The sequence below is a fragment of the Microtus ochrogaster genome, linkage group LG3, assembly GCF_000317375.1.
Source record: "Microtus ochrogaster isolate Prairie Vole_2 linkage group LG3, MicOch1.0, whole genome shotgun sequence".
Taxonomy (NCBI): domain Eukaryota; kingdom Metazoa; phylum Chordata; class Mammalia; order Rodentia; family Cricetidae; genus Microtus; species Microtus ochrogaster.
Window position 1 is genome coordinate 21,013,675 of NC_022029.1, and position 17,229 is coordinate 21,030,903.

At 38.8% G+C, this 17,229-nt stretch overlaps 1 protein-coding gene across 1 annotated transcript in view; it reads right to left on the reverse strand.

Moving 5' to 3' along the window:
• Positions 1–17,229, reverse strand: part of Prdm5 (PR/SET domain 5) — a 157,530-nt gene that overhangs the window by 46,492 nt on the left and 93,809 nt on the right. Inside the window, exons 11-12 of the mRNA XM_005360627.3 lie at positions 16,833–16,993; positions 13,666–13,759 (exon numbers count right to left, since the gene is read on the reverse strand). Of these exons, the coding sequence (XP_005360684.1) occupies positions 13,666–13,759; positions 16,833–16,993 (255 nt within the window). The remainder of the gene's footprint in view (positions 1–13,665; positions 13,760–16,832; positions 16,994–17,229) is intronic.

The window sequence follows — 17,229 nt, forward strand, 5'->3', positions numbered from 1 at the left end:
CTGCGGTCACTGGAAGAACAGAGGTCATGGAGAGTAGTACAGAACTTGTCAGAACCAGGGATTGGGCTCAAGTAGCCAGATGTTATGCTACAGTATGTCCCTTCTCCTCCTTGGGCCAGAGTAGGACAAGCCCCCTAAGTGAACCCTGACAGGATGACCGGGGAGGAACAGATGCACAGCGGCCCCACTGCAGCAGCAGTAGCAGTAGCTCAGATGAGGACATTTGGTAACTCTTGAAAAATGAGTGTGGATTACAGAGGGTGGGTGGAGTAATGCCTGTTATCCATGCCACTGTATACAAAACTGTTCTTTTGAGAAAATAATTGATACAAGTAATGAGACCTTCCTGTGATTATCATCCTTGACAGTGCTTCTTCTTTCCCTTTTTTTTCTACTCACCCTTAATATACACCAACAGGCTTTGATAAACTTTCTGAAAACGAGAGTATATGGTTGCCAAATCAGTCAGGTTGTCCCCATTAATCTTTTACGTTCATGACTCTCTGAGGTCATTCCTACCTATCATAGCCTCCAAGATCAACAGCACCTGCTGTCCACACAGTATGAAGTTGAAGACACCTTCAATCAACATGTTAATAATGATTAGTCTTTGCCTTATTTGTATATTAAAGACAAATGACTACTCTTATGTTTTATTCAAATTATATATCAAACTTTATTATGGAGAATATGACGGAAAGGCACGTTTTGTGTGTTGATCAAAATATTATGCTTTGAACAAGCACTAGCCTTCATTTTTGGTTAACTGTTAACAATATGAATCTTTCTTCCTTATTTGAACATGCTTAAGTTATACTCTATGAAATATAACATGGGTCAAGTTTAAAGCATTGCTATTATCTATTATCTCAGAAAGATTTAGATATTCATTTTGGTTAGAATATCCACATGAAAAGAATTTAAACTTAAGGTTAGCAAAAACAAAACAAAACAAAAATCCCACCTCATCAAGTGCAGTTAGAAACAATAGCTAGAATTTAGAATTCTATTCTCAGGTACTGTTCTGTGAGCTGGGAGATGGCTTAGTGAATGAAATGCTTGCTGTGCAAGCATGAAGACATGAGCCTGGAATCCACTGAAGCAAAATCCCACATGAAGACATGAGCCGGGAATCCACTGAAGCAAAATCCCACATTAAGACATGAGCCTGGAATCCACTGAAGCAAAATCCCACATGAAGACATGAGCCGAGAACCCTACAGCAGCTTGGGAGGCAGAGATAGTGTAGAGAGAGACAGATCTGTGAACTCCAGGTTCAGTGAGACTCCCTCAAAAATTAGAATGGAGAGTGATAGAGGAAGACACGCAACATAAACCACTGGTCTCCACAAGCAAGCGCAGGCGCGCACACACATACACACACAGAATGCTGAATATATATACACCAATATTCACTTACAATAATACTATGGTCTAATTATTCAAATATCTAGTTTATGAATAAGAAAAATAGGTCAGAGAAAGGATCAGTGATTTTCCAAGACAATACAGCTATCAAATGGTGGAATCCCAACCGCAACCCATTCTTTATGTCTTTGCATAGATGACACAGCTAATATTCTGTGCTAAGTGGTCCAAACTCTAAAACAACAGCAAAAGCTATTCTGACAATAGATAACAGACCCTTCAGGTTGGCATGTTTAAGCATTCTTTTGTTGATCAAAATTCATCTGAAAAAAATAAAGGACAGATTAGGAAGGGATATTTACAACAAGTCCAAAGTTAAAGGGAATATGGATATATACTGAACTGAGTCTTGAAAGACACACTCCCTGAAAGATTCAGCTATGACTGGACTTTATAAGCATAATAGCATAAATCATATTCAAGTGAACACATGTAACAAAGCATTTTCCATTTAACTAATACAAATGAATGTGTTCTCTGCATCTTTAAACTATGTTCTCATATTGAATGTAATGAAAAGCTACTGTGTTTTCCTTGGACACATCAAGGAATAAAATGAAACCAGAAACATGATGGTAATTCCAAAAGGTTAATTTTAAATGGGTCACAAAGTGGTTTACACCATGAAACTAATTTATTAATTTTCAATAGATTTATATCTTTTTAACAAACAACATGTTCAAGTTTATGCCTTGGACTTTAGAAAACAAACTGCAAACAGATAAAAATATGCCAAAACAAATATAATAAAAAAAATGCTTAGGAAAAAAATCTGCAGGCAAGGAAGCAGGCAGGTGATGATCTTCAGCTACAGACAATGGAGAAAGGGAAGTCAGTGAATGAATGGAGTCTCTCCATTCTAAACACACCTTTTGGAGAACTCTTTGCCTTTCAATTAGAAGTATTTGAGCTTCTGGCTTTGAAGTAAGGGTCTCCAAATTCTCACTGCTGGCACAACTGAGAGAAAATCAACCTATGAGCATATAAATGTGTCTGGCGGAGCTTGGAAAGAGACTTTCAAGGGCATCTGGTGGAATGAAAGGAAGCCATATGACCTGATACAGGCAGACCCTATCAAGTCACCTTGAACCTACCACAGCATAAACGCCTGTTGATGACAAATGCCCGCTGCTAAAAACAGTAAGATTATTTACTTTTTTTTGCAGTGGTATTGTTCTATGTAAAATAATATTAATAAAAGATCTTAGAACTCAATCATACCCAAGTATCAAAGCATTAATGACCTAATAGAACATTAGAATTATAAAAAAAAAAAAACCACTGTGAAAGGAAGGAAAGTAGCATGCATCTTAATGGTAAAATGTTCCTATAGCGAGAAAATCACTGAATACCCACCATTTACTGTGCCACTTTCTCAAAAGATCCAACACTTTCCCAAAGATTTATGCTTAAATAACATAAAATTGGTTAGATAAAATATTTCAAGTTATTTCAATCTTTATATTCTTAAACTGCACCATGTATTTAACTCAAGAAGTCAATCTATCCTTTCTATTAGGAGACTGAGAATAAAATTTTGTTCATGCTACTATATGTATTAAGTGATAATCTCAATTAACCATAAATGTAATGTAAACAATGATTATGACAATAAATTTTATTATTATATTTTACCACAATTTTTGTAAGTACAATTACTGTACTTTTTAGTGATTTTAATAAACAAAGGAAAGCTTAATGTACAATAAATATACACAAGTTTTAAGACATTTTTGGATAAGTTAAGATTAGATGCTTTCCAGAAGCACATTTTAATGATTTTAAATTCTTAATTTTGTATATTTCATTGAAAATGAAAAAACTATGCCAAACTTTATAACCCTCATAAATATTTAAGAAGATAAAAAGTGAACCCACAAAGAAAACCCAACCTAAAACAGTAAAATCAAAGTCACATATTTTCACTAAGTCCAGCGTAAATAAGGTTGAATAATTAAGTCAAGCAGTATGCAAAGATTCATGAGTTGTACAGTTTTACTTTTTACTTAAATTTATAAAATAAAAAAATTGAAGATGACAATACTTTCTATGTGAAAAAGCAAACTTTTCAAGGGTATAACAATTTTGGAGGAAAAAAAAATCCTGCTTAGATGGCTCCACCTGGACGAGTTTGGAATCAGTGTGCTACATACATCACATCTGTCTTCCCTCAAGTATCAAAGTACAGGATCATTTTACTTTTGAAGACTAAGGAAATGGTTATAAAATAGCATACTGAATCATTTTCAATGAGTGTTAAAGCAAAAATAAAAAAAAAGAATCTAGTTTTGGAATCTACGACCCAATCACTTTTCCACCACTGCATTCAACCCCTTCCATTTACAGAGCAGCTAATAAATTAGAGGGACAGCACTGAGAGGAGCCATGCAGCACTGGAAAGTGGGGGCCTGCGGAGTTCATTCCTAACACCTTCCTGTGAACTGAACACCTTCCTTCTATCCTTTAGCCTAAGAGCCATGACTCCCCACTGACTTCACTGAGCCCCACCTAGTTAATCTTAGAGTGTCCACATTAATCAAATCTTGCTAGAATGGCACTGGACCTAACAACTCAAAGGCGACATCTGAAGGAAAGACAGCAAAGTCCTGGGTCTGACATTTACTCCTCGATGGTTACAAAGACACTGTACTCCAGTGAGTAACAAAATGTTAAAGCCAAATCACTGCTTAAATACGTGCCACCTGAAGCAAGTCAGATAGAACTTAGTCAAAAATAAATAAATAAAACAAAACCAAAATAAAAAAAAAAAACCACCTCCCTGCATTTTCTTCCTTAAAAGATGTGTTTTATTTTAGAGAACATTCTCAAAGCTGGATCCTTCTGTTAATGAAGCAAGTGAGATTCAGTGGAAGAAGAGCCCTGTGTACTCACTAATGAAAATTCTGGGGCAGTAATAGCAGAGGTGAATCAAAACCCCAATATACCGACTTACAAAAACAATACTGGTAAAAACGAGGTAGGAAATACAGTAAAGAAGAGGAGGAGGAAAAGAACTAATGAGTAAGTTTAACCCTGACTAGGGAAGAAGGAAACATGACCCAACCCCACACAGAGTGTCTGTTTAAGCACAATGTAACTGGCCTCTTCACTGGACTGGGCTGAAGGGAGGAGATGCTTTAAGGCAGTCCCAGAGTGGGTGCTGCAGAAGCCCAGGGTCTGCTGAGGAGAGCAGAGAGCTGCACAGGAAGATTCAAAGTTCCACCTGTGACAATCAGAGGCAGTGAACAGTAGTGTCCCCAGACACTGACTTGGCTTGGTTTTTAGAAGTCAGTTATTGGTAAGCAAATCCTTCATCTTTTCACCTAGTCATTTTTCATCTTGAAAAATTTCAAGCAGTTTTCTTTAAAATGGCATTTATGAGCACCACAGCAGTGGTGGAGGGGGAAGCAGCGAAGCTCTGCCTACACACAGATAGTGCCAGCAAGGAAGAATCCAAAACATTTTATTTTTGAGCAGTAAGAAACTCAGAATTGGTTTCTCCTATAAATCTAGATAAGCTATAAAACCTCCCTGAACCCTGAAGCAGAGTCCAGGAACTGCAGAAAAAGCACATGGGAACTGTTCCTGGGAGTAATTATAAGAGCAGCAGAGAATCATGAAAGGAATTACATTTACAGCTACAACATACCCCAAGGAAAGACAGGACTGGGGAGCAGTTCAGTGATGCACACAGTTACAACACAGACGAAACTCCTACAATCACCGTCACCCAAACCAAAAGCGACGTTTGCAGCTATGGTGATGACATTATCTAATGGTGCAAAATAGATGGAGCTTTGTGGCAGTGTTGACCAAACATGGTGGGCCTACAACACTGCAAGTTTTCAGGAAGCCAGTATGAAGAAAGAAAATGGAGGCAGGGAGGCAGGGAGGCAGGGAGGGAGGGAGGGAGGGAGGGAGGGAGAAAATGTGACTTACATGAATGGTAGAATATTGCAGATGATCCCCACAACTCTCTGTAACTATTACTAACTTACTTGGTGGTGATTCACAAACCACATTCTAGGCAAATTTGTGACTCCTTTACCCCCCCCCCCGCCCGCCTGTTATTCCAGCCTATAGCAAATCTTGACTTAATAAATGCTATTATGTGGGCCTAAAATTAGGGGTTAGGGGTTGGGGAGAATCTCAGTGGCTAAGAACACTTATTAAACAATTCTGAGACCCAGCACTTCCCAGCAATCAAATGGGACATCATGTGAATTCTCTAACTCCAGCTCTCAGGAGTCTGAAGCCCTCTTCTGATCCCTGTCAATCCACAGACAGGAATACTTGCCCACGGATGTGCATACACTCACAGATACATGGAGACACATGCATATGCAACATATATAAATAAATGTTTACAAATTAGGGGTTTAAAAAGTTTTTAAAAGAAAATATAAAGATATAATAATTGAAAGTCAAAATGAAGTCATCTTCTGATGGGGACCAAGCAGTAAAGAATCACGTAGGAAAACAAAGTTTAATAAATTCCTTCTCAGCAGATAAGGTCATTTAATGCCTACAAATATGTTAAGGACAATTTAAGTTCCATGTGTTCAGTATTGATTGTCCATTATTATGTTATATCATACATGTTATATATATATATGTGTGTGTGTGTGTGTGTGTGTGTATTAGTTTTATGTTCCAGCAAACATATAAACACAATGAAATAATCCCTTTATAAAAGTATTAAGGAAGGAAAAACAATGGCTGAACTCCCAATCTAACCCAACTATAATACAACAATTATTATTAATTATTAATTCTAAGCTGTTGGGCCACTAGCAGTGGTACCAGGATTTATCCCTAGCACTTGAACTGACTTTTTGGAGCCTATTTTCTTTGGAGAGATACCTTATTCAGCCTAGATATAGGGAAAATGCCTTGGTCCTGCCTCAAAGTGATGTATTTACCAGACTTTGCTAACTCCCCATGGGAAGCCTTACCCTTTCTGAGGAATGGATGGAGGCTGGGGTGGGTGGAGGCTGGGGTGGGTGGAGGGTGGGAAGAGAGATCACTGAGACTGGTATGTAAAATGAGAGAAAAAAATGAAAAAACAAAAAACCGAAAAGCAGAAAACAAAAAATAACTTTCCAAAGACAGTGATTTATTACCCCATTCAAATAACAGTGTGCACAGAAGCCGGGGCAGAATGTCCAACACAGCCGCTACCTATTAACAGGGAAAGTTAACTCTAGGCACATAATTAACCTCCTGGCCTAAAGCTTTAAAAAAAAATCACGAAAAAAGAAACTCCCAGAATTTCTTTTATAATTTATGAACCAATGGAATTCATGTCACAGTCTGTGGATTCCCTTGCTGAGTGAGCCTCAGCTTTCACTGACCCAGAGAAGCCACAGACTCACGGAATGTGCTCCACCATTCCCGCTGACCCGCGAGTGCCATCTCTCTGGTCCCCTCAGAGGAAACTGGATGATAAATTACAGGGCTGCCCAGCAGACACAGACTTAAATGTTCACCTTCACTAACAGTGACTCTTCAGTCACTCCAGGTCAGCACCCATTTGACAGCAAACCCTCGTCTGTGGGCTAGACATCATCTCTGTCTGCAGAGACAGTGTATGGAGAGACAAGCAAGATGACTTAGAATTAGAGGGCTCAAGAGTGCACCATTAAAGTGAGTCTGGGCGCTGCAGAAATACAAACCAAAGCACACCACCATCACAGACCGACCACGCTGAACTACACTGTAAGCTTCACATCTCTTCTTTCAAAAGCACCACACGATGGGAACTATTGCCCAGTTTTACAGTGGAGAAAAATTAGAGGTGAAGCTGCTTGGTAAAGAGCCCACAGACAGACAATAAAATGAATTTGAAGACTCTGACCTGCCTCGATGACCCCACACTGATTATGAACCAGATATTAAATAATAAGGTATCCGAGATGATTTTGAGGTGGGAAAGGTTTTCATACATGGAGTGTTTGGCCACAGGTAACAGACTGCAGACCTGCACATTTCCAGCTCAGACCACTATTCTCCCAACCAGTTAATATATAAAGAGGAAAATATCACCAAATAGCATGTATGCAAGCTTAAGAAGAACAGTAAAATTCGAGTGCAGGCAAAAGAATAAGAAATAAAAAGGCCAGCAATGTGATATGCTAGAAAGAGTTCCAAACTTTGCTTAGTTCCTAGTGAACCGTGTGAAGGCCTGTAACCCATATGAATCACTGCATTTGGCTAAGCCCGCCCTCCAGTAAGAGGCTTCTGGCATTCAAAATTTCACTTTTGAAACCTGAAAAAGCAGATGCTAGGACTTGTTATGTTTTGATTCTAATCACCAAATTATAAAGAATGAATGACTTTAAAGGTAGATACAAGTTTTAATAAAACTAGTGTTTTTTTCAAATTCATATAAAAAACAAACCAACCGAACAAAACCAGCAAGGCTGTTAGACTTTCCCCTGGTTCCGTAGAATCATGGCAGTGGGAATGTGGAAAAGACAGAGGACAAAGTTAACTTGACTTAGTATTTATGCCACCCAAACCGACCCTTTTTTATTTGGAAAGTCCATTCTTTTTTTATGACCCAAAGAAACACGTGTTTTTATCAATAGGGTCTTGAGCCTTTCTTCATTTCTTCCTTACATATGACAGTTGTTTTCCTTCAGCTCTTCCTGGCTAGTCTGGTGACAGAATCATTTTGTGGAATATTGAAGGCAGATTCTCCTGTATTGATTTTCTTAGGGCAGAGTTTGTTTTTATGTGCCTTATAATTAGTGGATCCTCTGTAGGTCAGTGATAATTAGTTATTGTCTGGAGCTCTGGGAGTCATCTTATCACTGACCTACAGAGAAGTTAACTTCTTTAATATATGGAAAAAGGATTAAAATGGCTATTTACTCCATGAAAATCTCACTGCACTGCAGTATATTCAAAAGTCCAACTAGCAATTATTTCCTAGAAAATTCTCAGTAAACTGCTGTAAAAAAGATAACCAACATAAAATGATAATATAAAAAATAAAATAGTATTCACTAAGTTTTGCCACTGAATATTAATGAGTAAAACTTATTTGATTTTGAAAAAGAAATCCTAATTTTGGTGCCGGTATGACAACAGAATTTTCAAGATAATACTTATGAGAAATCTCAGGTTCCAAATGGGCCCAAATGGCAGTGTTGTAATGGCAGAAATGACAATGTGGACTGTTCTGACTAGGTAACCAGAACCCTATGATAATCATTCCTCGGGAACTTGTAAAGCAGGACTCCATCTTTCAGGAAGAGCCAAGCCTTTCCTTTCTTCCCTACAGCAGAACACTCCAGCCTTAGGGCATCTAGTTCCCTAGCAACACACGCCAAAGTCCCCATGCGAGCTCTGAAGTTATTCTGGCTTGCACACTCCCTTTCACAATTATCTCTGTCTCCTGCAGGACAGCCATGACAGTTTTGAATTTCCCCAAAGAAAGCTTTCTTCCTGCTTCACTGTGCCCTTCTCACAATAATCGACTATCTCATGCAAACCACACCAAGTGTCTTACACACGAGACTTCATTTATTCTTCACTAAGAACCTCTGAGGTAAACTAAGGGTTAACGAGGATAACTACTTTGCAAAAAAAAAAATATATATATATACTTTTGAGCAGAATTTGAATTCAATTTAGGTTTTCTTTCAGTTAGGCTGATGCCAACAGTAGAACAGAAGAAGCCAGAGCATAGTGGGAAACACACCACGGCCTGCTTCTACTCAGCAGGGCAGCTGCCACGGCAGAGAGTTTTTTTTAAACCAAATAGAATTCAGAAGACCAAAGCCCCTATTACATGATTTTAAACATCAGTCAAGAATTACTATGATAGCCCGTTGGCAAAGTTCTAGCTTTTGTCACCACTGGAACATTTTAGAGTAAGGCTCTAAAATACAGTAACACCTATGCCCAAGTTGGAAACATAATATTTTTCTATAAACACAACATGGGCAGCCTAACAACAAACAGATACAGCAGAAATCAGATCTGGTAAACCTCCTACTAACAAGTTGGTTGCAACAAAGGAACTAGAAGGGACATTTGCATGTTTCAGCAACAGCAACATGTGGAGAATGTATTGCCAAGAAAGGTTAAGCAATGGATGAAGGCAATATCAATCTGGTTAGTGAAAGTTCTCAGTTATACAGAATGGCCTGTTGGCTGGGTTCTGATTTGCAGACCTCTTCTGGTTTCTCTGCATATGCCCCCCAACACACACACACACACACACACACACACACACACACACACACACACACACACATATTTACTTTGCCTTAGATGTTTATTATGAATTGGGATGCCCAACTGGAGTTTCAGTTCTCAAAACGCCAATATATAGCCTGTGCATTCCCAGGGATTCTGAAACCATTCCATACAAGGTCAAAACACTTTCCATATAATGCTTTTTTACAACCTTCCTTTTAACTATATTGACATGTACATGCATGGTGCAGTTACAGCGGGCAAACTGCAGGTTTAGTGGAACAGGTTGGAACAATGACCTCTAATGCTATACTACTCACTATGTTCACCACAGTCTCATACACTAGAAATACACGATGTTCCCACTGGAGATTATCAACACAAAGTGATTGATTTTATTGAACCTAACTGTCAATCGCATATTTTTAGCATGGGAATTGAATGGAAAACTCTTGCAATCCATATGACACTGGTCTCGAAGGCCTCTGGAAGCTGTGCTTGCTGCTTTTGTCACGAAACATTCTTCTTCTATAATGCAAAAGAATGAGTGGCAAAGCCTGGGTATTAGAAAATGGCTATTTGGAGAATATTTTTAATACACAGTAAAGAAAGGATGTAGCCATGACAGTGCAGCAGTAATCCTTACAAAATATCAAAAGTGAACCAGACAAGCAGAGAACTCTGAACGGGCAGGCAGATGAGCTCAGCAATGGCATTAACAAATGTGGAGATCTTCAGGACTCAGTGAGAGGATGTTTCCCAAATGACCTGTGCATCCTGTTACAGAATCCTTTATGGGTGAAAGGTTCACTCCAAACACAACACAGACGGATGGATTTTAAAGTGACAGAACTGAAAGGGGTCACTAAAATAACTTTAGGTTGCACATGACAGCAATTTTTATCTAAAGGTCTGTTTCTTGATTTTTAGTATAGTAGCAAATAATACCCCAAACCATTTGATCAAGAGTATTAAGATATTCTGCAGGATTTCTGACCATCCTGAAACACCAATTACCTATCGCAGGATGAATGAAGAAACAGATATGAAAATTTAGCTTTCTCCTCAAAATCCAAAGTCAAGTCAATGTCTTCATTCTCCCTAATGGCTTCTGGTTGGAAAACACAGTTACTTCCTATAAAAAAACATGTTAACCTGGATTGAACTTCCTATGTCACTTTCAACAAAAGAAATATTTTTACATTTTCTTTTGTTTAAATATTTATTTATTTATTTATTTATTTATTTATTTATTTATTTATTATGTATACAATATTCTGACTGTGTATATGCCTGAAGGCCAGAAGAGGGCACCAGACTTCATTACAGATGGTTGTGAACCACCATGTGGTTGCTGGAAATTGAACTCAGGACCTTTGGAAGAGCAGGCAATGCTCTTAACCACTGAGCCATCTCTCCAGCCCAATAAGATACACTGCTTAAACTGGTAATGTGACCACAGCTGTGGATAGAAACGAGTGCTCCCTAGGGTCCCTGAGAGTCAGGAGTAAGGTGCTGTGGCAGCATTGTGTACACTGCTCAGCCAAGCTCTGTGCACACAGAACTGTGCCCTGCCTGCTGGTCTCAAGCACAACTCACTCGGAGGTGTTGACATGTCACTGACTATTCCATAAACAACATGGGATTCTTTACTAGTGGCATGCTAGAGGGCAGTTAGAAATTGCAAAACAGCATTAAAAGGGGGGATGAATGAAGTCATGTGATTTCACAAAGAAAAATAAAATAACGGCCGAAAAAAAGATAATTTGGCAAAACCCCAAAGAGTAAGAGGTCTGCTGCTCTTTTGTGTCCTCAGTAGGCCTGGTGTCGGCTCTCAGGGATAAGCTGATACTCAGCTTCTTAGGATGGGATAAAATCCTGTTTATTCACACTTGGCAGAGAAACCCATGTCCAGATTGCTGCAGAAGCCCAGCTACCAGTCTCCAGCCAGACAGCCTCAGTTCTGCAACGTTGCTCCAGCTACTCTGCAGGATGATATCACTGAACAGACTTGTAACTCAGATACATAAAGCAGGGTTAGGGATGGGACTACGAAACAGGTCTGTGTTTAAATAGAAAAAATGTGTTGATAAGAAATGCCCACAAAAACATGTAGTTACATGGCTATTTGTGCACACACACACACACACAGAGTCTACTATTTTTCCTTCCCCTACATGTGCATAAAAATCTGTTTACACAAATATACACATGGGATTACCATGCTTCAATTTGGCAAAGAGTCAGATATACAATAAATTGCATTTAATGCATCATGATTCAGATTTTATGTTGCTCTTTAGAATAAACATAACATGAAATATTACTAGAAAACAGGACAAGCATGACATATTTAATATTTTTATCACATAAAATTCTTGGATTTCAAAAAGATAATACTTAAAACATTAGGAGCAATGTGTAGCACAAGTAATGTATGCTTCTCTACTGGGCGTTCTTTCTATAAGCAAAGTTAAGGTTAAAGCACATTAAAATGCACAAGGATGGAATCATTAGGAATCTTTAGGCTACATTTGACTGAGTCTATCTTTTCCATGCTGAAACCTCTGCCTTAAAGTCTCTGCTTTTAAACACATGATACCATCTTGATGCAATCACACAAACATGCCTCAGGGGTTATTTACTAGAAGCTTATTCTCTGACAGGCAGACATCACTCTCTGGCTGTATAGATAGCCTGCTGTCCTTCCATCTACAAACAACACACAGATACATCTATGCAGATGTGCAAAATAGAATAATTTTCTCAGTGTGTCACAGCAACACTACTGAGAATGATTGGCACAGAAAAGACAGATGATTTCTCTACTGCCTTTATCAGATCCAATTCCATATGGTCCCTCTTATACAGTAGGAAGGTATGGCCAAGGACATCCACACTACTCCACTGGAAAGCGGTATCCTAGTCGTCATGCCTTGCTGTCAGAGGGCAATCAGCACAGCGCAAGCAGCTGCAGTCACTGTGTGTTAGGACACCTACTTCCTGAGCAGCACTCTGCTGCTCATTTCCTTTGCCTTCTCTCATCTTTTAACCACCTTGAACTTTGTCCTAAAAGCCTTGACTTCCCTAGATAACTTCTCAGACATTCCACTATAAAGAACCTGGTGTCCAGTCTTTGCACACCGTGCTGGGCTTGTCACTGGTTATGTGGATCATTTACAAGCATGTGAGTGAATATTCTAAAGTCCTTTGTTAAAGGCATGTCTTTCAGCTTTGTCCACAAAATATTCAAATTATGCTCTAATGTCCCTTCCTTCATGTATCTCTAATGTCACAGTGTCAATTCTTTGATCCACTTAAACTAGCAATTCTTCATTCCTAAAACAGTTACTACTCCAGACACTGTGCTGGGTGTAGGAAATACTATTTTTTTAAGTCACATATTATGGCCCTTGAACAGAAAGCTTCAACTACATAATTCAAAATAAATGCATTCTGCTTAGTGGGAAGAAAATTCAATTTACATGAAGCAGAAAGAGTGTAAAAATCGTTTAGTCTACCCAGTTGGTAAATTGTAAGCTCTTTTCAGGAATATTTAGCTATTCACCATCATCACCTATTTCACTGGAGAAACTGCAGAGGAAAAGTAAGAGAAAAATATCTGGGGCCCTTAAGGATCAGCTGATACCACAGTTCCCTCACACCAGATAAAATAAAACTCTACAGAATTCAATCAGAAAGGCAGGTACTTTTCATATTCAAAAAGGCAACATTTGGTGTGTGGTGGATAAAGAGGAGGCCTTCTGTCTGCTGTGGACAGTGAGGTTGCTAACACCTACCCTGCTCAACAGGACCCTGAATGCCACACTCACATATCAACTAAAAATTAAAGTGTTTACTCTTGAGTGATCTATTCATTTGGGGGGCAAATTCTACTACTAAAACTCTTCTCAAGAGCAGAACTGGTTTGGATGATTCTCTAAAGAAGGCGAACTGGGTTTGTGACAACAGTGCTCTCTGTCCTGACACTCACTTCCGGTGTTTCCAGCCCCAAGTCACTCCCCATACCTGTGTGGCTCCGGATGTGAACTCTCAGGGTCCCACTGCTGGCGAATTTCTGGCCACAATATGGGCAGACTTTCTCCTTTTCTCCTGTGTGTGTCTAAACAGGAATAAAAATGGTTGATGATAAATACCAAGATTTTGGTAAAGATGATTAAGTACTTCTGACAAAAGTAAATCTATATTTTCCAGGATTATGTTTCATTAAAGTGATTTAATGTCACAATGCAACTTTAAGCAATTTATCATGGATAATCCCATGGGTTCAAAAATCCCTCAGAAGCATGCATTAGTGTTAATTTAAAAATAATTCTGCAGTTTACTGCTTAAGCCTTTATGGAATCCCTGTCTAACTAAACGTGATTAAGTTATGTAAAGCCAGTGCATGGAGGAAAACCAGATAATCAAAACAGGGTTGGAGTTGCCCTTGACTGTTGCCAAGAAACATTTCCTTTGAATCCTTTTCCACATTCTTTGGGCATATTTCATTCTGAAAGGCAGAATTAATCTCAAGAAAGTCATTTGTTACCTAGACTATGTTTGTCTGGACAGATTTTACTACAAAACAGAGAGCATGTATACATCTAGTTTGGCCTAGAAACTCAGCAGGTGTCAATTGAGCAGTCCTCCACATACGTATCATCTAGGCAGAGAATAATAATACTAGAAGAAGAGAAGGAGTGTGATGGGGGAGAGTCTCTGTTTTGTGTTGATTTCATTGGTTAAATAAAGAGACTGCCTTGGCCCTTTAATAGGACAGAAAATTAGGTAGGTGGAGTAAACAGAACAGAATGCTGGGAGAAAGAAGCTGAGTCAGACAGTCGCCATGATTCTCCCACCCGACACAGCCATAGGTTAAGATCTTTCCTGGTAAGCCACCTCGTGGGCTACAAAGATTATCAGAAATGGGTTAGATCAATATGTAAGAGCTAGTCAATACGAGGCTGGAACTAATGAGCCAGGCAATGTTTAAAAGAATACAGTCTGTGTAATTATTTCGGGGCATAAGCTAGCCATGCAGGCAGCCGGGTTCCAGGAACGTAGCCCACTGCTCCTATTACAACAGGAGCGCCTGTAAAACACAGTTTAAAGATGCCAGGGATTAGGGCTGGGACTATAACTCAAAGCTAGGATACTTGCCTACCATGCAAGAGGTTCTGGGTTCAATCACTGTCAAATAAATAAATAAACAAACAACAAAGAAAATTGTCAAACAAAACTGCTGACAGCTCCAGAAGGAGGGGTTGGGAGAGTATGTTAAGACCTCACGTATTCAACAGGAAACTAGTTTTGTTTACCAACATAAAAAAGAAAGAGATCCTATCATTCCAGTGAATGAGGAGTGAGAGCAGTAGCAGGGTTTTTCAAATTTAAACAGAAAAAAAAGCTGATGTCTGAGGAATCAGGAGGGAGCAATTTCTTCAAGTATCTACCTTCATGGTCTTCAAAGTATTGTTTTCAGAATATTTTCTGAAAGTACCCTGAAAATTAGTAAAAGCAAATAGTGTCTGTTCCAATTTAAAAAAAAAATGGAGTACAGACCTAAACAGAGAACTCTGCACAGAGGAATCTAAAATGGCTGAAAGACACTTAAGGAAATGTTCAACATCCTTAGTCATCAGAGAAATGCAAATCAAAACGACTTTGAGATTCCACCTTACACCTGTAAGAATGGCCAAGATGAAAAACACTGATGACAACTTATGCTGGAGAGGATGTGGGGAAAAGGGAACACTCTGCATTGCTGGTGGGATGCAAGCTGGGACTACAACCCCTATGGAGGTCAGTGTGGCGACTTCTCAGAAAATTAGGAAACAGCCGGGCGGTGGTGGTGCACGCCTTTAATCCCAGCACTCGGGAGGCAGAGGCAGGCGGATCTCTGGGAGTTCGAGGCCAGCCTGGTCTACAAGAGCTAGTTCCAGGACAGGCTCCAAAACCACAGAGAAACCCTGTCTCAAAAAAAAAAAAAAAAAAAAAAAAAAAAAAAAGAAAATTAGGAAACAACCTTCCTCAAGACCCACTGACCTCCAGAGAAAAATGTCGAGCTCAATAAATATCAATAAAAAAAGACTGAAGAAAAAAAGATAGTTGTTTTAAGAGTAGCTGAGGGGATTAGTGATGACGACCTCAATGGGGGCGTCTAATGTCATTTCTGCAGACCATCGCATTATAAAGCCTCTGATCCAATCTAGGGATGGATTCAAACCTGATGGCTTTATTAGTATGTGGGGAAAGGTAGGAGGTGGGGGTCAGGCTGAAATGTGTCATTAGGGGGTGTGCCCTTAGAATAGATCTTACCCTGGCTATTCCTGTACTTTCCCTTTATGCTTCCTGTCCACACAGAGGTGAGCAGATTTTATCTGCCACTTGTTCTCGCCACCAACTTTGGAATTTTAATTGAGTCTGTCCTAACATAACTTTGCCATTTTAAAGAGATTTAAAATTCATTTATTATAATGTTGTATATTTATTTATGAAATACAAAAGTAAACTCAATTTCCTTGGTATATTGATCTAATTAGCATAACACAAAAAGATAATCCTGAAATCACAAACGAAACTATTTCATATGAACTGAATCAGTATGTGTCAAACCCCCATTCCATACAAGGAAATCCTTAGTTTCCTACACTTCTAGTAAACACTTGAATTAGTTCTATAAAAACAACCCAGCCAAGTCGTGGTGGCACATGCCTTAACCTCAGGAGGCAAAGGCAGGTGGATCTCTATGAGTTTGAAGCTTGCCTGGTTTAGAGATTGAATTTCAGGACAGCTAGAGTAACACAGAAAAACACTGCCTGGGAAAAAAAGCAAAACAAACAAACAAACAAAAAACCTAACAAACAACAATAACCTACCACAGGTGTCATTCATATTTTCAGAAGAAACAAACTACATTAAGTGAAACCGATTAAAAGCAGATAGAGTCTTACTGAATACTTTCCAAGCATACCTATCAGTAACGCTAAAGATTACATAAAATAAACATATAACTTTGAGCTTCCATTTTATGAGAAAATGCCTATTCTAAAAAACAAAGAAATCAGGTATTTCTTGGATAGCGAATATAAGCATATATTTGTCCTTGTCTATAAGTATGACATAAATTAATATAAAACTGTCATAATTCTTAACCTTACAATGCATTCTGTCTTGATGACGTTCCCACTTACTTTCTTATGGCTCCTGAGCACTGACGGCGTAACGAAGGCCTTATTGCAGAGCTCACATCGGTACTTCTTGTGTCTTTCGTGGACCACTTGGACATGAACATTTAACGTGTCCTTCCTTTTAAATGTGGCATCACAGTGATGGCACTTGAAAGTTCTTTCACCTTAGAAGACAAGTCAACAGTCACTCCACAAACATATGATTTCAGATATTTTGTGTGTTAAAATAACAGGATTCCCTAATTCTGATATGCTACTTCTATCAGATTCTGTGTCTTAATGCAATCAGAACTTTTCCCTAAGCTTAACACCTACAAGCTAGTCAGGGACCTGCCTTTTGGTTTTTAGTGTACAGGGGAAGAGCAGTAACTTCCAAAGTACGTAGAAATTGTTTATATTT